General features: G+C 42.3%; 2 protein-coding genes across 2 annotated transcripts in view; one reads left to right on the forward strand and one right to left on the reverse strand.

The window, feature by feature from the left end:
- LOC311051928 (limbic system-associated membrane protein-like) overlaps window positions 1-8,398 on the forward strand; it is a 184,202-nt gene extending 175,804 nt beyond the window's left edge. The window contains exons 7-8 of the mRNA XM_084066656.1: window positions 1,315-1,463; window positions 6,350-8,398. Of these exons, the coding sequence (XP_083922782.1) occupies window positions 1,315-1,463; window positions 6,350-6,447 (247 nt within the window). The 3' untranslated portion in view covers window positions 6,448-8,398. The remainder of the gene's footprint in view (window positions 1-1,314; window positions 1,464-6,349) is intronic.
- Window positions 8,399-9,375: 977 nt separating this feature from the next.
- Window positions 9,376-18,060, reverse strand: LOC311044463 (uncharacterized protein; the record flags this gene model as incomplete). Its single annotated transcript, XM_084056070.1, has 5 exons — window positions 9,376-9,419; window positions 11,057-11,506; window positions 12,068-12,184; window positions 17,768-17,908; window positions 18,036-18,060. 5 exons carry the CDS (start codon window positions 18,058-18,060, stop codon window positions 9,376-9,378), a joined length of 777 nt encoding a protein of 258 aa, XP_083912196.1.
- Between the last annotated feature and the right edge of the window lie 7,284 nt (window positions 18,061-25,344).

Consider the following 25,344-nt stretch of genomic DNA (forward strand, 5'->3'; position numbering starts at 1 on the left):
CAGATCCCCTATTACTATTCATAGTGAACAGATCAACCAGGTATGTTCGTATACATACCTAGGAGTAGTAATAGACCACCTTTTGTCATGGAAAGACCAGATTGAATCAGTGGGTAAGAAGACAAAACAAAGAGTCTATTTCCTTCGCCGTCTGAGATCTTTTGGTGCTAGTAGACAGATTCTTCTTTTGTTTTTCACTTCTGTTATTATGAGTGTCCTGCAGTACTGTAGTACCACCTGGTATGGATGTCTGTCTGTAGCTTTAAAGTCACAACTGCTGCAACAAGTGAACATTTGTTCAAAGATTGTTGGACAACCACTTCAGAGGCTCTATACATCTACGTATGATAACAGTATGATAAGGTTGGCAAGGAATATCACTTCAAACACTAGCCATGCTTTGTATGGAGAATATAGGTTGCTGCCTTCAGGAAGGAGATACAGTGTTCCTACATACAATAAGGTCAAACTGAAGAGGTCCTTTGTCCATCAGACGACATTGAGGCTTAATCAGGAGTTATAAGCCAGGGGTAGGCTGAGTGGTGGACATTGCTCTTGTCTTTGCATGTCTTTATGTATGTATTTGTATTTTGTTGTTTTCTTGTGTCATGTCAAATGTGTGTACTGTTATATGTTGCATACATGGCTGTTTCTGGGTCGCAAGACAAATTTCAGTGCAAACTGACAATAAAGTATTATCGTATCGTATTATCGTATCGTATACTGCAATGTGGAAATACTCTGTTAGGGCACGGCCACACTGCACTTTTATTTATTTTTCGTGAACGGAAATGCTAGCATCCTCTCTCGGATTTCGGGAGGTGTAGTTCCAGACTCTATATAGCATTCGGAGATTGTGGAATAGTTGTCTGGCTACGCGAGACTACATAGGGATACTGACGGAAAACCGGCACAGTTATCCTCCCTTACAAAAACATCTAGCACATACATACGTACAGACTCTCTCTTCCACCGCACGGATACACTCTCTCTCTCTCTCCTCCTCTGCACGTCGTACATATACACTCTTTCTGTTCCGCTGTACTCAGGCCCTTGCCATTTTATCTCTCTGCCAACTCCCTATGTGCCAACATTATGCTTTACATTTCCCTTTTTATGCTAATTCTCTGTCTCAGGCTATAGTGTATGTCAGTGTACTGTGTGTCAGCATAAACTCTAGCTGCCCTTCTTCAAATCCCGATTAGCACCTTTCCGTGTGTGCAACAGTAGATATATTTGATGCTTGCATCTCATGTTTTTCTTTACGGTTCTTATTGCTTTTTCTCTCTCTCTCTCTCTCTCTCTCCTGTCCAGAATATCCAACAGTCAGGCCATCAACATCCAGACCCTCGGTACCTCCTCCGTCCTGACCATCGCCAATGTCACCCAGGAGGATTATGGGAACTACACCTGCGTGGCCACGAACAGACTGGGCATCCAGAATGCCAGTCTCTTCCTCTATAGTAAGTTACTCTACTAACAGACTGGGCATCCAGAATGCCAGTCTCTTCCTCTATAGTAAGTTACTGTACTAACAGACTGGGCATCCAGAATGCCAGTCTCTTCCTCTATAGTAAGTTACTCTACTAACAGACTGGGCATACAGAATGCCAGTCTCTTCCTCTATAGTAAGTTACTCTACTAACAGACTGGACATCCAGAATGCCAGTCTCTTCCTCTATAGTAAGTTACTCTACTAACAGACTGGATATCCAGAATGCCAGTCTCTATAGTAAGTTACTCTACTAACACACCCAGAATGCCAGTCTCTATAGTAAGTTACTCTACTAACAGACTGGATATCCAGAATGCCAGTCTCTATAGTAAGTTACTCTACTAACACACCCAGAATGCCAGTCTCTATAGTAAGTTACTCTACTAACAGACTGGACATCCAGAATGCCAGTCTCTATAGTAAGTTACTCTACTAACAGACTGGGCATCCAGAATGCCAGTCTCTATAGTAAGTTACTCTACTAACAGACTGGACATCCAGAATGCCAGTCTCTATAGTAAGTTACTCTACTAACAGACTGTAGCCTGGGACCAGACGAATCTGCGAGTGCAAAAAATAATTGCACTCTAGCTACGCCAGGCTAAACAGACTGGACATCGAGAATGCCAGTCTCTATAGTAAGTTACTCTACTAACAGACTGGACATCGAGAATGCCAGTCTCTATAGTAAGTTATTCTACTAACAGATTGCACAACAGGATGAGGAAAGCAACCATCAAACAGAATCTTTCCCTAAGAGGACTGACCTAGCTACTGGGACGTAAGTCAGGGTTTGATCAACCCTGGCTGTTAACTCAATATCAAACCATTACTGAACACAGCCTGCTCCCCAGCAATATTGTTACAGCAAAGCACAGTCAGTACCTCATAATAATAATAATAATAATAATAATAATAATAATGGATTTTATTTATAATGTACTTTACATTATTTTGTGAAAATTTCAAAGTGCTACAATAGAAATAATGGCCACCAGATGTCACTCACACCCCATGAACTGAAGCTTTGCAGGAGCACAGGTGGAAGTGTGGAAATGTTCATAACCAGAATTCAGTCACACAGTCCTACAAAACAACAAAAGTCAGGCTTTAATTTACTTAAGCCTGATTTAATACTGAGGGATACTACTTGATGTGACCCCCCTTGGTTTAGTTTCTGTTGCTCTGTATGTTCTTATTAGTCTTGTAATTATGGTAGTTCTGGTGTCTTCCTCTCTGCTCTTGTAGCTGTTATAATGGATGCTAGCGCCCAGTCTGCGTGCTAGCCCATTAGGGTTGGGTTTCTGAACCTCCAGCATGCCAGTCCTACGCCCACTAGCCCCGCTACCTACCCATTCTGTTCCTATGTTAGCTGAATCTGTCTGTCCCGTCTGTCCTGACTACGCACCCTCTTATCCTGAACCGCCTCCAGCCTTAGACCCATTCAAAGGGTCTCGCTTGGTCCTTTGTGTGGGAAACAAACAGGGGGCCTGCCAGGAGAAGGCGGCGATATTCGGCAACATTTTTGCCTGCCGTGCCCGGTGCCTTGTCAGCATCGCCGCCGACATTCCCCCAGTCCTGCTCAGTGTGTCATAGGCTCTATTCACAGCAGCCATATTATCACTTCCTTCACAGGTGTTACCAATGATACTAATGAAGGCTCTGTTCCTTTTAGTGTAGCACAGTGGTTTCCACGACCCCCATAACTCTGAGAGTGTACAAATGGACAAATTTGGTTCCATTTGTACACTCTCAGAGTTACACACCCGTAAGGGGCCTTTTGGAAGCCCATGAGGGTCCCTGGACCCCAACTGTAGACCCACTGGTGTAACAGAGTGTTTCCAGTGGGCCAACATGCACAACATCAGCACCCTGACTCTGTTTGACCTGAATGGAACAGAGCCTTCATTAGTATCATTGGTAACACCTGTGAATGTCTTCATAATATGGCTGCTGTGAATAGAGCCTATTGGCTGGCCTCGCCAATGCCCTGCCTGGGCTCTTGCAGTCCAGTTACTTCAGTTGCCTGGTCCCTGCTCTGTGCTACTGAGGCCGGTCTCCAGCCCCTGACCCACAGTTTGTTCCCAGCCCATTTCCAAGCCTCGTTCCTAGCCATGTCTCTAGCCCTGATCCTAGCCCTGTACCTTGCCCCCTTTCTAGTCCCTTGCTTAGCCCGGGAGGCATGCGTTAATCCGACAGACCTTTTCTCCGACTATGTGGCATCCGCGTGCGGTTAGGGTTAGGGTGCGGGTTTGGTTCGGGTTTACTGTTTAATGTCGGAGCACTGCGCTGTCGGAGGAATGCGCTGTCGGACTAACGTATTGCACCCGCTTAGCCCTGTTCCCAGCCCTGTCTCCAGCCCTGTTCCTATTCATGTCAATAGCTCTGTTCTTAACCCATTAAGACCTGATCAGCTATTTTTTTCAAAAATAGCAGATCTACAAGCTCATAGCGTGGCACCGAGTGCCGCGCTATGAGCTTGTAGATCTGCTATTTTTGAATGGCCAAAGAAATCTAAAGTGACACAGATGCGTTCCAGGTATTAATGGGTTAACCCTGACTGATGTGAAGCACACGGTGAAGCAGCATTCTGCTTCTACGGGCCAACAGTGTGGAATAAACTCCCATTACACCTTTACAATTACAAGACAGGCAGCCTCTGTGGATAGCTTTAAAGCATGGCTCAAGACCATACTTCTTCACTCTTGCTTTTAGTTGATTTTTTTGGTTGATTTTAACATTTCTGTGTTGTTATCCATGTCCTCACTGTATTGCCTGATTCACAGCCTTTTGCTATTATTTTAATGTTGTTTTATGCTTTTGCTTTTCTTTTTTGCTTTATTATTAAATTAGTTGTAGGCTAATTGTAATTGTATTCTTGCTCTGTAAAGCAGTTTGAGCTGCATTTCATGTCATGAAAGGTGCTATACAAATAAAGTTTATTATTATTATTATTATTATTATTACCCTTGTTATTATTATTATTATTATTATTATTATTATTATTATTATTATTATTATTATTATTATTATTATGTGCCCTCCTGTTTTCCAGCCCTCCAGTACCCTTTTTGGTCCATCTGATAACCATCTGGTTCTCACTTCCCAAGCTCTCTGTTTCCCCACTCTGTTAGATCCCCTAAGTTCCCACCGTCCCACTCTGGGACACGGGTTCAGTTGTTCTGCCAACCAGCCTGTTAGCCTCTCTTTGTGTCTGCTTGCCTGCCTGTTTGTCAGTTAATCTGTTTGTCTATTGGTCTGCGTGCTGCCTGTTGGCTGTGATTATGTTGCCTGTTGGCTGTGAGTCTCACTCTGTTCTGTTTTAATGTGCACGTCCTCGTGTGTGTGTGTGTGTGTGTGTGTGTGTGTGTGTGTGTGTGTGTGTGTGTGTGTGTGTGCGCGTGCGCGTGTGCGCGTGCGTGTGTGCGTGTGTGCGTGTGCGTGTGTGTGTGCGTGTGTGTGTATTTGATGCCTGTGTGCCAGTGGTGTAAAGTAACTAAGTAAGTAATTTACTCAAGTACTGTAGTACACTTTTGAGGATTTGTTTTACTTTACTGGAGTATTTCCCATTGTCTATACTTTTACTTCTACTCCACTACATCTCAGAGGCAAAAATTGTACTTTTACTCAAATACAATTATTTGAAAACTTTAGTTATTACCCTTTCTGATATAAATTATGATATTATGAAACATACATTAACCACTTTAGCCCTATTTTATACCTAGGCTATTTGAAAATAGCAGATCTACAAGCTCACAATGTGTCACATCGCAACGCGTTGTGAGCTTGTACATCTGCTATTTTCAAACATTTTAGTGCTTTTACTTGTGGTACTTGAAGTACATGTTGATGCCAATACTTTTGTACTTTTACTCAGGTAAATTCTGGAATTTTACTTGTAACAGAGTACTTCTATATTATCTTTTACTTAAGTAAAGAATTTGAGTACTTTTTCCACCACTGCTGTGTGTTTTTTTCATGATCTTTCTCTCTGGTCTTTTTTCTGCCCGTTTCTCGTCACATCTTCCCTGCCTCCTCAGTCCGTCTCCCTGTACTTGGTCAGTTTCCTCAGTCCTTTTCCACCCTACTCTGCCCTGAGCCACTCCTGCACTATCGTCCTGGTTTTGCCCTACCAAGTTGAGCTAGTCCAGCGTTTTGCCCTTCCCTCTATAGTGCTCTTGTCCTGTTTGTTCTGTTCTGCCCTGCTCCCTGCCAGTTGTCCTGTTCCCTGCCAGTTCTGTCCGGTTCCCTGCCAGTTCTGTCCGGTTCCCTGCCAGTTCTGTCCTGTTCCCTGCCAGTTCTGCCCTGTTCCCTGCCAGCTATGCCCTGTTCCCTGCCAGTTCTGCCATGTTCCCTGCCAGTTCTGTCCTGTTCCCTGCCAGTTCTGCCCTGTTCCTTGCCAGTTCTGTCCTATTTCCTGCCAGTTCTGTCCTGTTTCCTGCCAGTTCTGTCCTGTTCCCTGACAGTTCTGTCCTGTTTCCTGTCAGTTCTGTCCTGTTCCCTGGTGTAGTACCCCAGTCTCCCTCCGCCCACTCTGTTAGATGTTCTGATCTGATTACTAGGTACTAGTGTGGCTTTAAGCCTTCTGTAGTTTTGCTGAGTGTTTATCAGGATTCTGTACCTGGATTTATATAGTATTTTTGCCCTGTTTGCCTAGACCTTTGTTGGTCATTAAACACTTTGAGTGGTTGACTGTTCTTATGTGTTTGTGTCCAATTCCTCACTCACCATAACACTCTTCTTATCTCAATTTATCTCCCACCTCTCTCCTCTTTCTCCCCCATTCTCTCTCTCCCCTCTCCCCCCCCCCCCCCCCTCTCTCTCTCTCTCTCTCTCTCTCTCTCTCTCCAGGACCAGGAACAGGTGGAGACATCAGCGGCTCAGCTTGTGTATCTCACTCACTGTGGCTTCTGTTCAGCTGCATCGTCTGTCTTTTCTTCAAGTGTTAATACTGACCTCCTCCTCCTCCTCCTCCATAGAAGAACCACTGTTGGTTCCAGAAAGGTTCTGGAAAGAACCATTTATTTGAATGGTTCTATAAACCACTTAAACCCTATAGGGTTCTATGTGTTGGGGGGAGGATGAGGGGGGAATCCATCCCTCTGCTTTTTAATACGGACCCTTCTGGTCTGTATTTCTTTATTGCCTGGGGGATGTGTTTTATCCCTGCTTCTGATCAGACAGAATGAAACTAAAACGATTCACAGAGCCTCCCGAGTGGAAAGAATTCTCCTGAGTTTTATAAATCCTCCCAGGTCAAGCAATGGTCAGGAAGGAATCCTGTTGAGGTCCATCTCGCACTGAGTGGAACTAACAACAAAGACTTCTTGACAGCAAGATGGAATCACCTTAAAACAAGGGAGTCAAGTACTGTATTTCCTTATATTTCACAGGTTCAAGAACACAAAAAAAGCCCATAAAAGAAAGCGAGACAAGCCATGTTATTACAATCAATGATGAACCAGGTGAAAGTGCAAACATGTCAGAAACAGAGGTGGAGGTGGGAGCTGAGAGATGTCAGCTCGGCTTCATAGTCAACAATCCAGACAACCTATGAATGGCTAGCTGTCAGTGAGGAGGGGTCAGTAAAGTGTTCCATTCATTTATAATTAACAGTTAAAAAAGACAATTTCAGCCAATGCTTTATGTGCCAGTTAATGATTTAATTAATAAATGACAGTTAAAAAATATACAGCTGCCGTTTGGGAAATGTGGATTGATTGATTTATTTATGTTAATGTGTTAGTTTCACAATTAAAAATGTGTTTGACATCAATTACACAAAGCAGTGTCTCTCCAGACTGCAGGTTGTAGGTCGGCTGTTTTTGCTACTTTTGAAACATTTTAAAAGTGAAAGCTGTGTGTCTGTGGGTTTTATAAGCATTGAACCAATTAAAAATTATTAACAACAGCTTGTGACTAAATAACTACATTCAATCCAAAACGTCTTTTTTTTTCTCTATTTCCTGAAAAGTAATGGTTTTGGACTTTTGGACGTTTAAACAGTTTATTTAACCCATAGCACCAAGGTTGTTCTTGTGTGTGTGTGTGTGTGTGTGTGTGTGTGTGTGTGTGTGTGTGTGTGTGTGTGTGTGTGTGTGTGTGTGTGTGTGTGTGTGTGTGTGTGTGTGTGTGTGTGTGTGTGTGTGCGCGTGCGTACGTGCGTGCGTGCGCGTGTGTGTGTGCGAGCGTAGGGGGGTATTAAGGTTGTGCGGTTTCCAAGATTTTAAACCTTTTCCCAATACACAGTAGTCTGCAATGAACGCATAATCAAGTTATCCATTTAATGGGCCAACCCATTCAAACAAAGCAACGTTACGTTTCCAGCCAACATTTGACAAAATGACCATTTAGACAGGCTGCTATTGCTAAAGGATCAAATTAAAGCAGTTAGTTTCCTTTCAGTGTGTTCGGTGTGTTTTGCCGGGTCAAACAAGGAATCATGTGGCGTTGATCCCCTTCCCCTATTCGCTCATACTGGGACATGACGTATGTGTAGCCAGAAGAATATTGGCGTTTTTTGGGCTCACAGTGGCCGATAGGAATATTTTGGCTCATCACCCAACCGTAGTAGAAATCCAAAGTGTTCCCATATTGGGGGTGTCACATTACTTTTTGAGACCAGGTTATTTGGTGCGCTGCCATTCTCTCTACGGCTTCAATAATCACATGACAGAGCGCACAGCGCATATGTCACGTGACACGGTTTGGCTGACGTATTAGAACAGTAATTAATCGTATTAAACTGTAAAACCGCAACACTGCACAACCTTAGGGGTTATACATTTGTATTGTAAAAAAAAAAAAAAGTATACTGTATATATTAGTGTTTATACTGGAGATGGATTTGATGGAGTTTTGCCAGAACATTGCAAACTGTCATTAAAGGCTTTTTTTGTATATTGTGTTTGTATCAAATGTGAAATTACAAATTACACTATAATACCTTAATAATAATAGTTGTTTTATTATTATTAGTTAGTAAACAAAAGTAACAAGTCATTGAGACAGGACATAACCCAGTATATGGTTTCTATTTAACCAGGGGTGGCCAGTAAGTAAGTACATTTACTTGAGTAATGTATGTAAGTAAAAAATAAAGTGGGGGGGTCTGTACTTTACTAATGTCTTTCACTTTGGACTCCACTACTTTCCTAGGAAGGGGTACATGATCATGAATTAACCACTTAGGCTGTACATTAAATAGTGATCGACAAGCTCCCACAATACTTCACACTGGCTTGTAGATCTGCTACTTTCACTATTTTAGAACATTGTGTTGTAAAATAAACACTGTTGTTCTAGGAGTGGAGACGACCTGGACACTCCCAGAACCTCATGGCCCAGACTGCAGCCCTGTAAGTCCATGTGTTAGTCTGGCCCTGCTTACAAGATACATACAAGAGATGGACAGTATGGATATATAGATCTATCCATAGATGGATATATAGATCCATCCATATATATCTGTAGATTGATACTTTATTGATCCTGAAATATTACAATCAACTGCTCCTGTTGTCATACATTCACCCATAGACATATAGTGAATGCAAATACAGTATTCAGGCTGCAACTAGAATACTCTGTATTACCAGTTTAAGAACAAGGTAGGGGTGGGACACTAATTTCACGATACGATACACGATATTGGGCTCATGATATCGATACGATATATTGCACTTTTTTATTATGAAAATATATAGGGGGGAGGGGTGCAAATGCAAACAAATACTTCTGTTTTTGCATTATTGCAAAAAAAGTGAGCGTGCCAATCGCGTAGTTCTACGCGAACCTAAATAATAATAATAATAATAATATAATATAATAATATCCGGAGATTTTCGTTCCCATCCACCGGCGCTCTAAAGCTTCCCCTAATCCGCCGTTATCTCGGAGTTGTTTTTCTCCTCGCTGAACGCTGTTTAACAGAAACCGCGACTACTGCAAAATGGAATGTCGCCGATTGAAACTGTCATCTCTGGGCCACTCACCCAGCTACCCTGTGTGTCTACAAAAAGTTTATCGCACGATCATAAGGTATTTAGTATATATGATTTTCATACATCCTGACAGACACTGACAGGATTTAGAAGACATTCGTAGAATCCCCAGAAGCAAAGATTTGAGTTACAAATGTTCGCTTAAAAAAAATGTTCGCTTTGAAAAGCCAAATAAATCTAAAAATGACACACAGATGCTTTCCGGGTCTTGATGGGTTAATACAAAAATAAGATCCATACGCAAGATAATGATAATGAAGAGAGAAACTAATAGTTCATTTTATTCAGTTATGTTGATATTGTCTGAGATTGAATCAGTAAAATTACCATCAGTTAATTAGTTATTGCCAAATTCTGACAGTCACATACATTGAGCCCTGAAACCTAGGGTTCCATCTCAGAAATGATGCCTTTCCACAAGTTAGATTTTCCTAGATTTTTTTGTATGCTTTTTAGCATGCCCAATAGTAACAGAATCCATTGCAAAATATTTTCTATCAATTATTTGGGGTTCCAATCATACCTATACCTATCTAATAGTTATTGCAAACGGACCACTAGGGGGCGAGTCATTTGCCATAGTTTTTGAAAACCTCATGCTCATACCTAACACCATGCCAAAAATCTGAAACTTGTCACCAAGTGCACAATTTTTATGAATTCCCTCCCAGCTTATAACAACTTCTTCCCTGTATGAATCCTCATTATCTTCACAGGTGCATTTTGATCAAAGCATCTGACACCAACTTCAACTAAAGGGTGTTTTCCCCTGTATGAGTCCTCATGTGTCTTTTTAGATTAGACGTTTCAGCAAAGTTTTTACCACACACCACACAAGCAAAGGGCTTTTCACCTGTATGAATCCTCATGTGTGATTTTAGATTACTACTACAACTGAATCTTTGTTCACAAACAGTACAAGCAAATGGCTTTTCCCCTGTATGAGTCCTCATGTGTGATTTTAGACCAGCATTTTGACTGAAACTTTGTTGACAAACTGTACAAGTAAAGGCCTTTTCACCTGTATGAGTCCTAAAGTGTTTTTTTAGACTAACACTGTGACTAAAACTTTGTTCACAAACTGTACAAGCAAAAGGCCTTTCACCTGTATGAGTCCTCATGTGTGATTTTAGAGCAACATCTTGAGTGAAACTTTGTTGACAAACTGTGCAGGTAAAGGGCTTTTCACCCGTATGAGTCCTCATGTGTGCTTTTAGATGAGCCATCCGACCAAAGCCTTTACCACAAACTGTGCAATCAAAGGGCTTTTCACCTGTATGAGTCCTCATGTGTAATTTTAGATTACTTGAGCTAACACAGCCTTTACCACAAACTGTACAAACAAAGGGTTTTTCGCCTGTATGAGTCCTCATGTGTTTGTTTAGATCACCTCTTTGACTACACTCTTTACCACAAACAGTACAAGCAAAGGGCCTTTCCCCTTTATGGGGCCTTTCCCCCATATGAATCTTTATGTGACCCTTCAGATGATCCTTTCGATTAAACATTTTGCCACACTCTGTACAACTAAAGCTTTTCTTCCCTGTGTGACTACTCATGGAGTAAGTTTGTTTTGATGATTTCAGATCCTGGGACAACTTGTGGCTCAATAACAATATTTTTCTTTCATTATTTTGAGTGTTTAAAGCTGACTGACCTTCCCTGCTCTCCTCCCAGTCGTCACTGTCTTCAGTGTCAGATTCAGAACAGTGTGAAGAGAGGAGATGGTCAGCACTAGTTGGTTGTGATGCTACCCAGTTCTTTACATAAGCTTGTGTTTTCATGTGTTCCGTTGAGGTGCTGGCTACAGGCTCCGTCTCTCTGTTTTCATCATCATCACTTTTCATTGTTAGTAATGTCTGTGTTGACCCATCTGGTCTTTGAAGTAGCTCCTCCTGTTCCTCTTTAATCTGTAGAGGTTCTGGTTCCTCCTGAACCAGACTGGAGCTCCTCTTCTGCTGTTCAAGGGAAACCTCCCCTTTACACACAGGGAAGAGTGGGAAGTCTAGGAAAAAAGTTTCAATGAGAGACCATTAAAGGTTTGAACTTTACATCTTTTCATTCAGTGCCTCTGCTTTATGAAAAGCTAGTGCACACACATCTACTTCAGTGCCCAGGTGCAGGACAAACAACATTTCAACTATAAGGAAAAAAGTGAGCAAACTGGGTAAAAAAGCTCCGCTATATTCATGACGCTCTAAATTGTTCCAGCAGTCAGATCTTCATCAGGAAATCTGATACTGTCCTCCTACTGTCTCAACCGCCAGTGAGGAGCCCCCACCGGAAGGATGTAGAGCCTCCGTCCTTCTCCTCCCACCCAACACTCCCTGCTAATAGATGCCGCCACAGCCTGCAAGGAGTACGTGCAGTGATCACCCTCCCCATTTGGCTTCCCTCGAACACGGGCCAATTGTGTTCGTATAGACGCTCGTCAAAAGTAATCACATTGTTAATGTTAAAATCAAATACAGATTAATTTCCGGATATCTTTACACCCTAATTACTGGCCCACTTTCAGCACCGGGAATAGCTCTACAACAGAATATAAAGAGAGCTTGAAACTTACTGAAATCCAGGTGGTCTTGAGGTTCTTGTTTAAGGTGGTCTTCAGGTTCCTGATTAATAGAAACAGTCCTGGCCGGAGAACTCATCTTCACCTCCAGGCTGGACTCCACACACTGGTCTGGAATGAAGGAATAGAATAAAGACTTTAAAAACAAGGACTTTGATGTGACATGAATAAGGACTTTACTAATAAGGACTTTGATGTGACATGAATGAGGACTTTAACAATAAGGACTTTGATGTGACATGAATGAGGACTTTAATAATAAGGACTTTGATGTGACATGAATGAGGACTTTAATAATAAGGACTTTGATGTGACATGAATGAGGACTTTAATAATGACTATGATGTGAAATTAATAAGGACTTTGATACAACATGAATAAGGACATTAATAATAAGGACTATGAGGTAACATGATTAAGGACTTTGATGTGCCATGAATAAGGATTTTAATAATAAGGGCTTTGGATGTGAGCATGTGACATGAATAAGGACTTTAATGCATCATGGGTTGAGGATGAATGTTGCATATGAAACAGAGGGAACAGGGATTGTAAAGAAGTGTTTTCAAAGACTGGCCAGTGATGCCAGATTACTTTTTACCAGTACGTCTTCATTGATGCTGGACAATAGGGACTACATAATATTCAATACATAGATATTTAGTCTGTTAACAGCCTAAGACTTCTGTATGAAACTGAACCAGACAATGTATTCATATTATGAACCAGAATGTTCATCTTACAATTATAAACACTAACATGGAAATGAAAGAATATAATAATCTAATCTCACAATAAAAATGCAATCTAGCAAGTAGTCATTTTTAAATCACAAATTTGAATTAGCCCCATACGTTGGGAAGTTACCAACAAAGACAAACTTTCATACCATTTTGCCATTTCCCCACTCAGCTCCATATGAGGTTATTCAAGATGAACCAGCTTTTTATTTTGAACAGAAATACTGTGATTTATATCACTGTCAAACCAAAACGTATAGAAGTATTTTTTTTCCCATCAGTATAATGCATCCCTACATCTGCAGCTCCGTCAGACTGCAGATGTCTCCTAACTTTGTTCAGAGGTGGAGGAGCACACCAACAACTTTTTATTTATTATTACACAGAATTTGGCCACTGTCAGCACTCAGCTGCTATAGAAATACGACAAATAGAGCAGAAACCATTCATTGAATGTAAATCAGGTTTAACCTGCACAACATTCACAACTAGATGGCCTGTGCTGAACATAATTATGTATTACTGTGGCTTTGATTGATTATGAGACTGTTGCACTTCCTTGTCACCATTTAAGAGATACACAATGATGTTATAGATAAAGTTTTATGTTCTTCGGTGGGGTACACCATATTAGTACCTGAGGTATAAATCAGGCTTCATGAAACACAGGAATAACATCGAAACACATTTACTCATTTCATACTGTTTTTTCTAATCTTTTATATTAATAAAGGAGACGACCAGACTTCCACCACTGTTATGTATAATACAACATCTGCCACCAACAAAGAATTACATGGCAGATTTATTTTATAATAACTATAAACATATGAGTCTGGCTGTTAGCACAGACCTCTCTCTGCAGTGGTCACCAGTAAATAAAACAGTACATACCTATCCTTTCTAACTTTACTACAGGTTTTAAATCATGGTAAATAAAACACTACCTATCCACTACCTATCCAGGTATCAGCCCAAGTAAATAAATTTCTGGATCAAAATCAAATCTTAAATACCATGCAATCTGGGTTCAGATCCAAACACAGTACTGTCACAGCTTGCCTTACTGTCTTGGATGACATTAAGGCTGCCTGGGAAAAGTCATATGTATGCGCTGCCCTGTTTATTGATTTAACCAAGGCTTTTGACACTGTTGACCTCCCGATACTGTTAAAGATCCTTTCCAATATAGGCATGGGCCCAAATGTGACTAGCTGGTTCACCAGCTATTTGATCGGCCGCACACAATGTGTGAAATTGGGGGACATAGTGTCCGATCAAGTAGCCATGGAGAAGGGAGTCCCCCAGGGCTCTATATTAGGTCCTTTACTTTTTCTTTTGTATGTAAATAACATCTGCAGTCAATCAAAGTACTCTAGGTACCATATGTACGCGGATGACACGGTTTTGTATACCTGCGCGCCCACGCTAGACATGGCTGTAACACATTTGTCTTTTGATTTCATCTCACTGCAGCAGGAATTTTAAAAAAGCAAATTGATGTTAAATGGTAACAAAACTAAGGCAATGTTGTTCACTCCACGAGTCTGTCCAACCCTCTTAAGCATCTCCACTTTAGATGGCACCCCAATTGAGTGGGTTGATCGCTATAAATACCTTGGGTTCTGGTTGGACAAACATCTAAATTTTAAATTCCATATTGATGCCTTGAGTAAGAAGCTAAAATTTACTCTAAGTTTTTTCTACAGATTGAAGGCTTGTTTTGCCTGCACCGCTCGTAAAAAACTGGTCACTGGTCTGTTTTTGTCCCAGCTGGATTATGGTGACAATATTTACAGGTTTGCTAGTGCCTCCACACTGGCCAAGCTGGATCCCCTGTACCATGCTGCACTGAGATTCATAACGAATTCTCCTTTTAGAACTCACCATTGCACGCTGTATGCTGCAGTTGAATGGTCCTCTTTGACTATGCGCAGGCTGCAACATTGGTATAATTTCATTTATAAAGCTATTCTTGGTGAGCTCCCCTACTACATTACCTCCAAATTCAATATGGTTAGAAATGGCTTAAATCTCAGATCAAATGCTTGGTTACGCTGTGAAGTACCCTCATTTTCATCTGAGGGGGGTAAAAAATGTCTTTCTTTCTTTGGTCCTTGGTCGTGGAATGATCTCCAGACTAAACTCAAATTGGCTGCTCTAATTCCCTTGAGAAGCTTCAAAAGAATCACCTTAGTTTTATTCACAAACAACTGCACCTGTCTGGAGGTTTACTAGCCTAGCGGTAGGTTCTTGGTTATTTGTATTGGTTGTACACTGTGTGTATTACTATTTCTTGTTTGATTATTGGCTTTTTTCTATTGTGTAAAGTGTATCATTAGGAGTTTATCTTATGTATTTGTGATGTATCTTGGATGACTATTTTGTTGTTTGTTTTTGTATTAGTATGTTAAGCTTAGTGTAAATTTAACGTTGCATCTTGGCCAGTTCCCACTTGAAAAAGAGACTGTGTGTCAACGTGTTTTTACTGGTTAAATAAAGGTTAAATAAAAAATAAAATAAATTTACAACTTTACTACAGGTTTAAACCACAGTAAATACAACACTACATACATACCTATCCTGTACAACGTTACTACAGGTTGAAACCATCACTAAATAAAACACTATACCTATCCTGTACAATTACTACAGGCTGCATCAAACAGTCCATGTCCCTCGTCCATCTCTCGCTAGCCTTGTGTAGCCAGAGAACTATTCCACAATCTCCGAATGCTATATAGCAGTGGTTCTCAAACTTTTTCATGTCAAGGACCCCCAAATTGACACTTATTACCCCGCAGACCCCCATTTCAAAAGATATGCCAGGGACCCCCATAAGAGAAGATTTTTTTTACAGCTCTAGCAGTGATTCACAACCATTTTAATTTCAAGGACCCCCAGTTTGACATGCATTAGGCTACAGACCCCATTTAATGGCATTTCTATCACTTGGACCACAATTTATATTGTAAAATCTATGTCAATTTAACTCTGAGAGTGTACAAATGGAACCAAATGGACCCGTTATGGTCCATTTGGTTCCATTTGTACACTCTCAGAGTTACAGACCCATAAGGGTCCATTTGGTGCCTAATCTATCATTTAGATGGGGACACCCTGGAACTTCCTCAAGGACCCCTGGGGGTCCCCGGACCCCACTTTGAGAACCAATGCTATATAGAGTCTGGAACTACACCTCCCGAAATCCGAAAGAGGAAGCTGGCACTTCCGTTCACGAAAATACATTTTAAAATATCTTTTCATTCATTTCACAAAAAAAGTTTTTTTTAAACAAAATATTTTTGATATTATTAATTCATGTTTTATCAGTTAATTTACTAAATTCAAGATAAAAATATTTCATTATTAACATTAGGAAAACATTTTTAATGTAATATAATAAATAATTATCAAATAACCTATTATAATTAAATAACCTAACCCTAACCCCGAAATAAAGTAACAAAAAAACGGGAAAAAAACAAACCCAATCCGCCCAGAACCGCAAAAAAATTGCGCATGCGCGCGCGTGCATGTGGGGGGTCACGGGAAATAATATCATTATTTTGGGGGTCGCGGCCTGAAAAGGTTGAAAACCCCTGGCTTAGATGATTTTGTTTTATCCTTTTTAAGATACATTTTTAAGATTTATATTTTAAATCATGATCAAGAGCTTCCGAGTCCCAGACTGTATGACCGGACACATTTGAAAATTGTGGGAGTTAACAGTCTGACCAAGCAAGACTAATCTCTCGCTGTTCCTCTGACAACGTTGAATAACTTTTGGAGGCCATCTCTCTAGATACTGTAGACCTCTCCTTGTGGTGCTCTGTGGAAATCACCAGTAGAAAGAACGTGTAGTTATCATTCAGCAACCTTATAAACGGAAAATAATATAAATAAATAATGCCCAAAAAACACCAATGGTGTGTAGCTTTCCTCTTTGGCTGGGAAACTAGGTAAACTAACCAGCAACCCTAGCATCTGCCCAACACGATCAAGGCAGACGGCCTCCCACCCTAGAGTCTGGATTTGCTTGATCTTTCTTCCAGTTAAAGGGGCTACACCATGAATTTTAACTTTTTCTTCATTTTTGTGTGTTTTTGGTCTCCCCCACCTCTCTTCTGTTCCAACAAATACCCGACTTCGAGCATGCAGGCTTTCATAGGCTATCTGTGGTTTTTATGTAAATTGGTCTGAAAACAGTCCGTCAGATTTGTTCCCCCTGCCTACGTCACGTCTGGGAACAATTCCTCCCGTTTTTCAGTTCTAACCAAAAAAAAAAAAAAAAACTTTTTTTTTTTCTCCATACAGAACCAGGACATAACATGCATACAAACTGGCTCAATAGCGCCCCGTGCCAAACAGGACAATGTGGTATTGCAGGTGAAAGTGCTTTATAAGCCAGAGAGAAGTTAGTTGGAATGAGTATATCTGAGGCTTGATTTAGGCTCAAACCTTTTGAAAAACGTTTGAGGGACATAAACAATATGATATTAAATATTATTATTATTTTTTAAATTCATGGTGTAGCCCCTTTAAGGTGGAGGTTTTCGTTGACACTATCACATGAATGCATGGGTGGCAGAGCTCCATCTGCAGATGGGTTCTCCATCTTTATTTATTTTTTCTTGCCGCAAATGGTTGTGACCTGGTGAATTGGGATCTGTCTCTTTAAAAACAACGATAGTGGTGACGTTGTGCGTTGTGACGTAGGAAACATTGTTAGCTAGGAGCCGCTGCCTGCCTGCCCCAGTGCTACACGCTGCGGTCACTGCAGAGCCATGTCAAAACCAAAGTAGCGGTACATTTTCACATCTAGTTTTGAGATGATTGCTAGTTAGTTATAGTTTATTTAGTTCACAAGCCATATACATATGTCATTTTGTACGGATTGAATGGGTTAATCCACTATAATGGAGACATATTTCATGATGTGGCTTTTTTTTACCTGATAGAGTGTGACATTTGGTCTTCCTATGTAGTAACGTCAATGATGACACACCAGCCCCCTCTTCATGTTCCTCTTCCATATGTGGAGGTTGTGGTTCCTCCTGGACCGGACTGGGGCTCCTCTCTTCTTTACACACAGCTAGAAGGAGGAGAGAAGAGGCTAGCCTGGTAAACCCTCCCTCCGGAAATCTCATTTCCATTTGATTTTAGGAGTGAGTCTGGCCTGAACGCCCATTGTGGGGGTTTCTAGCGCATTACCAACTAACCGAGCTTATCAGCGTCGTCGCTCATCGTTCTGTGATTGACAGCGACAGTTGGCCAATCAGGTGGCGAGTTCGAGTGAGCCCAAATGAAGCCGAGTGCAGCCTGAGAGCAGCAGACAAAAGACAAATGGTTGTTTCTGCGAGTGCCTTCACTTTCGGTTTTAAAACGCTCTCAAACTTCTTTTTAGAGGCACGGAATTTACTTTTAAGATATCGTTTGGATAGAATTTAGTTGTTTAACTTCATATATGTGGTCAATTAATCATGACAGAGCCTATTTAAAAATACAAATTTAGAGAACCGGCAGGGGCGGGCAGTGACGCGCATGTATCCGAATAAGGCAACCTATTTTGGGCATGGCCGTCTCAAAAGGCCCGTTGCGTCACATAGTCTGGAGGTGGTAAAAATGAACTGCTGATTGGCTGAAGGGGAACAACGATCATTGGCTGATGGGGTTGTCAGTCAACGGTATTACTCCCGCCCAACTCCAGCCCACAGCCAATATTGCAGAATGGGCAATCGTGCCAGGCTCACTCCTAAAATCAAATGGAAATGAGATTTCCGGAGGGAGGGTTTAGCATCAAGAAGAGGCAGCATCAGCACAACAACTCAACTATGTGTGTGTGTGTGTGTGTGTGTGTGTGTGTGTGTGTGCAGCACTAATTTCACAGGGCAAAGTCAGTAAATTCCCAAATGATGCTAATGTTCCTTATTTGTCTACGACAGTCATTGAGCTTGTAGATCAGCTGTTTTCACATAGATTGTATGAATTATCTAAATGACATAGTAACAACAATTACAATTCACATTCACAATGTAGGCATTTATCATACGCTCTTATCCAGAGTGACTGACAGTAAACACAGACATAGTTTACTGAGGTACTACACTGTCTCTCTACATTCTATGATGACAGGAAAACCAAGAAGCTAGCATCAGTATACTCAACAATATACTATTAAAGGGGATGGGGGGGCATTCGCCCAAAATAGCTGATCTACAAGCTCACAACACTTTGTTAGCTTAAGTTGTAGATCGGCTATTTTTTACGAGGAAGTATGGTGTAGAGGGGAAAAAGAGTGAAAGTACAGAGTCAAAGGTTAAGTTTACTCAGTATTGAGGGTTTAAATGGCTAAATGTCTGAAAATACACATTAACATAAATCTATTTATGGACCACAATGGAAACAAGCCCCCTGCGACTTTTTGTGTTATCCTGATGATAGTGCAAACAAGTCTATGAAGCCATCTATGAAAATGTTGAATAGGCTCTATGCACAGCAGCCATATTATCACTTCCTTCACAGGTGTTACCAATGATACTAATGAAGACTCTGTTCCATTTAGTCTAGCACAGTGGTTTCCACGACCCCCATAACTCTGAGAGTGTACAAAATGGAACCAAATGAGTTACACACCTGTAAGGGGCCATTTGGAAGCCCATGAGGGGTCCCTGGACCCCAACTGTAGACCCACTGGTGTAGCAGAGTGTTTCCAGTGGGCCAACATGCACAATATCAGCAACCCTGTTTGACCAGAATGGAACAGAGCCTTCATTGCGAACGCGGAAGGACGCCGTGCCTCCGCCCAAGTGGAGCCTACTATGAAACTCGGCTCGGCTTGTGGCTCTGTCTGTCTGTGTGTGTGCAGTATGTGTGCAGCCGCGCCCCCATGTGACTCACGCTCTCATTGGCTCGCGCTGGCTGAAATATAGCAGCTGCACTACCTGTGTGCAGCCGCCAGAGTGCGCCAGAGTGCACTCTTACAGTGTGGCTGAAATAGTACAGTCAAGCTGTGTTAGCTTCCAGCGTTCGCGCGTCTTACTTGTTAGTATCATTGGCAACACCTGTGAATGTTTGACCAGAATGGAACAGAGCCTTCATTAGTATCATTGGCAACACCTGTGAATGTCTTCATAATATGGCTGCTGTGAATAAAGCCTATTGTAGTAGCTAGTAGGGGGGTCCCTGCTTTATCTCTCTGTCAACGTGGTCTTTCGTGGTCCACTGTGCCGACAGCCTGCGAACGCGCGCGGCCGCGCACACAATGTGCCACGTAGGGGATTTTTTAAGCTGTTTTCTATCTATAGCTGTCATGGTGGAAGTGCATAATAAACTAGCCTAAGTTCGGAAACACACAAGCCAGTGGTGTAATGTAACTACATCCTACTATAATTCTAGTAACCTCTGTCCGTCTGTAGTGGTGAGTGAGTGAGTGAGTGAGTAGGTGAAGCTACCCGGTTCTCCTCAGTGGCTGGAGCCTCTGTCCGTCTGTAGTGGTGAGTGAGTGAGTGAGTGAGTAGGTGAAGCTACCCGGTTCTCCTCAGTGGCTGGAGCAATTGCTCTGATTTTGCACACAGCCATTGACCATTACCATCTGAACTTAACTGTGAAGCCCGTTTTTCAATTTCACCAAATCTCAGCTTCTTATTAGCGTTTTTGTGTCAAACACTGTCGCCATGGTTACGGGCCTGCCCAGCTATGGGACGAACTGCCTCCCGGGTTGCCAGATCATGTGCACATATCCCCCCACGGATGCGTCGACCGGGTATGGTCTAGTTTTCTTAAGTACTGTAGTCCAAATTTGAGTATTTCCAATTTCCAATAATTTTACTCTACTCCACTACATCTCAGAGGCAAGTAGTGTACTTTTACTCCACTACTATTATTTGAAAACGTTAGTTACTAGTTACTTTGTAGATTTTGATTATCCTACCACTCAAACAGAGAGCGTCTCCTTTCAAACCCCAATGGTTCTATTGAGCCCCCCGCCCACAGGAGTGGCCCAATTCTCTCACAACTTGCTACAAAAATCGCTCATGAAAAACTATATAATCTCCTACATTTCAATTTCCACCTTCACATGTGTCTCCTTCTCTAATAATCAAAAAGTGCTATATATTTCATCTCGCAATTTACTTCCGGATGGTTCGTTTTGCACCTTTTTTTGCCACATCGGTCACGGGAAAGAAATAAGCACTGCCGTGGTCTATGGAAACAAGCCCAAAAGTGCACCCAAATAAGCCCAAAATCGCTTATACAAAGTCAGACCTGGCAACGCAGCCTACGCCAATCATGCGTGAGAGATCTACAAGCTATGGGGCAGAGACGCCACCGTATCTTAGCAACAACGACAGCGCTCACTCTCATTGGTCGTGTCATGCCAGGAGCAGTTTCCAGACAATGGCATCGCAGAGCTTGCTGTAGCCATCACATTCAGTCGCAGCAACGACGGACAGGGAGCTGTGATAGCTGGCATGTAGCTAACGCTAACGTCGCTGTCATGCCTGCAGCGGCTGTGCAATCACTTTGTCAACAATGCACGTTCGTGCGGCGAATGTTATTATTGCTGCTCAGTTAGTCCATTGTACATGGTGTATGTTGTGGCCTTGTGTGTCTTGTGGAGAACTGTGTAGCTCCACAGCAACTCCAGTAACTAACGTAATGGCAGGACCGCCCCGTGCAACGCACGTTTAGGCTGCATTATGGTATATTAGTAATTTCAGATAATTTCGGTCCAACTAGGGCAGTGGCTCTCAACCTTTTCAGGCCGCGCCCCCCCCCCCGCCACCCCCCCCAATAATCATATTTGACCTGGGGACCCCCCCCCCCCATTTTGTTTGACTCCGTTCCACAAGTCAATATTACGAAAATAGCTTATCTACAAGCTCAAAACGGCTCACGTTGAGAGGCGCTGTAGATCGGCTATTTTCAACATGTTTGCCTCTCTTATATTATTTGACAATTTGGCCAATGTTATATAGTACAGTTTGTTGACTACTTTTGTTGCAGTAATGGTCTTTTCCTTTACTTTCGTTTTTTTATTGTCTCCGCCAGGCCGAAAGGCATGGCGCGAGAGTATGTTTCACCCCCTGTCCGTCCGTCCGTCCGTCTGTGGATAGCTAATCTCCCGCATTGTTGGCTTGATCGCAGCGAAACTGTGCACACACACTCCCTGGATGCCAATTCAGAACCTCTGCCCCATTTTTTTCACATGGCCCTGTTATAGTGCCACCAGGAGGCCGCTTTTTGCAAAACACATTTTTCCACAGTACTCCTACATATTTTGTCCAAACATCACGCAAATCGGTACACAGTATCTCTATAGTCATTAAAAAAAACGTGTCCTTCAGATTTTTCATATTCCATCCTGATTGGCTAAAAATGGCTTACAAAGTTTGCAGGACTGCTCAGTTTTTACCAAAATGCCTCAAATTATGAACACAGCATGCACTTTCCGTGCAACTTTGCACCCACATTCCCACTATGCCCAGGAAGAAATTCCACTTGAGATTTTTCTAATCAGCCTCATGGTGGCGCTATAACAGCCCGATATGTGTTTTTACCTATAACTGCACCAATCTGTGTAAAACTTTGTATGTGCACTCTCTACAGGTCAAGGAAAAACCTTTGCCCTGCATTTTTCACATCTACCTTTTATAGCGCCACCAGGAGGCCGACTTATGTAAAACATATTTCTTTACATTACTCCTTCCGATTTTATCTACATTTCACGCAAATCGGTACACATGATGTCTATAGTCATGTGCTCAAGACGGATCTGTTTAACTTTTCATATTCCATCCCGATTGGCTAAGATTCACATCTAAAGTTTGCAGGAGTGGCCCGTTTAGAACAAAATGCCACAAATCATCAATGCAGCGTCCGATTGCGGTCAACTTTGCACGCACATTCACACTATGTTGAGGAACAAGTGCTACCATTTTAACATTGGCCTGTGGGGGGTCCCCACCGACAGGTTGAGAACCACTGTATTAGGGGAGAGTCAGTGAGAGCTGGATAAACGAGGTAAAATGTGTCAAAAGGAGTTTGTACGGCTGTCGATAAATGAACACATGACGTCGGTGGGAGAGGAGATATTGTGTCTTTTGGACAAACAGCAGCGTGGTGCTGATGTTTGTTGTGTGAAGCAGCTTAATGTCAGAGTCTTTGTGTTGGAGCGCCTCAGTGCGGCTGCAGAGCTCATGTGCAACATCTTCCAGAGAGAGATAGAGACACTAGAAACTCTGCTGGAGAAAAAACAACATTGCTGGGCATTGACTTTCATATGGACATTGATCTACACACTGCAGGTATGTCTGTTACACACACAACATCAAACTACACACTACAGGTATGATGCAGCATTTGCATTCCAGCCAGCACGCCAGCATACTTCCCATATGGTTTCAAGGTGGGCTAAACCATATGGACCCCATGTCGGCAATGTCATTGTGGACATACGTGTGTTCTACCTGGCCCTTAGGTGGGCCCCACCTAGGCAATTATATGTGGGGCCGAGGTGGGTCTTAACTGCGATGCCCATGCGAGTATAAGTAGCTTCTACCTGGCCCTTAGCTGGGCCCCTACTAGCCACGTTTATGTGGGACCGAGGCGGGTCCTAACTGGGTTTGCCCATCCAGCCTTTAAGTGGGTTCTACCTGGGCAGTAGGTGTACCCTAACCAACCAGAGTGCAGTGCCCATCGCTCCAAATGTTGTGATGTCAGGGCTCTCAATACTGCACATTGGTCGAGGAGGAGGGGCCGCAGGGCGACCGCACACATCGCTGAACCAATGGTAGCCCACGGATGTTTCCTCTGGAGATTTAAAATCTGCCCCTCTATGCCACATATCATCCGCGCTACAGGGTCTTCACTGACCAAGCCACGGCCCCACTGGCCCTGATGACGCTACGCCACTTATATGCGCTGCCAAGTGGCCGCGGGCGCTACGTGGGCGTGGCCGCGGGCTAGACGCGAGGCCCCGCGTAGCGGGGCCGAGCATCTAGTTATTACAAAACAGACATTACCCACTTCAGCCCTATATACATTTCGGCCTTTAGAAAATAGCCGAGCTACAGCTTGTAGATCTGCTATTTTCAAAATAGTTTTATACATTTGAAAACTTGTGAAATGGGACATACTGCATAATGAGTACATTCTACTTGTGGTTGGCTACTTTAAGTACAATTTGATACTAATACTTTAGTACTTTTACTGAAGTAAATTTAGAATTCTGGACTTTTACTTGTTACAGAGTATTTCTACATTGCAGTATTGATACTTTTACTTAAGTAAAACATTTGAGTACTTTTTCCACCACTGCATGTGTTTAACTAGCCACGGTTCACATGACGCTTGTCTGTTACAAGGGTCATGGAACCACTTGTTCCTGGTTTGCGATTTTTTTTACATTTACAACTGTCACATGTACATAAACGTTCAGATTTCAAATATAAAGTACTGACCCCCCTGGATGTTACAAGTTGAGGCGCAACCTGTCTAAGTATCTGTATCTTCCGTATTGTTCAATAAAAAGCTTTTTAATCCGATCGCCATTTTCTTCGAATTTTCTCCGTTGCTTTCAACTACGTGACCCAATCGGTTGGGAGGTGTACTGCACTCTGATACATTACAAAAATTATATATATAGAAAATGGCCACCAATCGGATTAAAATGCTTTTTATTGAACATTACGGAAGATACGGATACTTAGACCGGTTGCGCCTCAACTTGTTACATCCGTGGCTTGAGGGTCAGCACTTTATATTTGAAATCCGAACGTTTATGTACATGTTACAGTTGTAAATGTAAAACAATCGCAAACCAGGAACAAGTGGTTCCATGACTGTCATGGTATGACAGACAGTCATGTTTCAGGGCTAAGCAGTTCATAGCAGTTTAGCTACTCTAGCTAAACTGCTGCTCTAGCTATCATGCTACACTTAAAATTTGTCACATCCAGCGACGTCACCCTCTTCCTCTTCGCACGAAAACATCAGACGTTTTTTTTCCCCCAGTTCTGATCAAGATTGCCGGAGTTGAAGCCACTTTTGTGTATTTCCACATTGTAAGTAAAAAATACCCTATTTGAGTGTTTTCCGTTTGTACTGCTGTGGTTATTTGGTGCCGATTGCAAATGGATTTTGTCTGTTAGGCTAATCTGTGGGCTAACTCTCAGTGAAGGTTCCATTGAAAAATAATCATTAGCTTTTGTGCTAGCTAGCAAAACATCCAGGGAGGGAAGGGAGGGACGAACGGCGCATTACGCACGATGATGCGTAAGATGCATGTATTTTGCCGTTCTTTCCCGGCGATGCCGAGGATTAGAGTCCGAAAGACCGATAGAGGTCTCTATGAACCCGACGCCTTCCCTCTAGCCTACGAGGCTGTGTTAGCAGGCCAGTCTGTCCGTGGTGGTGCAGCCAAGGTGCATGGCGTGTCAGAGACCACTCTGAGGAGGTTCATGCAGAGGAAGAGCCAGGACCCTGACGCACCACTGCCAGGCTACAGGGCCCACAACAGAGTCTTCT

The sequence above is a fragment of the Gymnoscopelus microlampas genome (assembly GCF_963454915.1).
Source record: "Gymnoscopelus microlampas genome assembly, chromosome: 1".
NCBI lineage: Eukaryota > Metazoa > Chordata > Actinopteri > Myctophiformes > Myctophidae > Gymnoscopelus > Gymnoscopelus microlampas.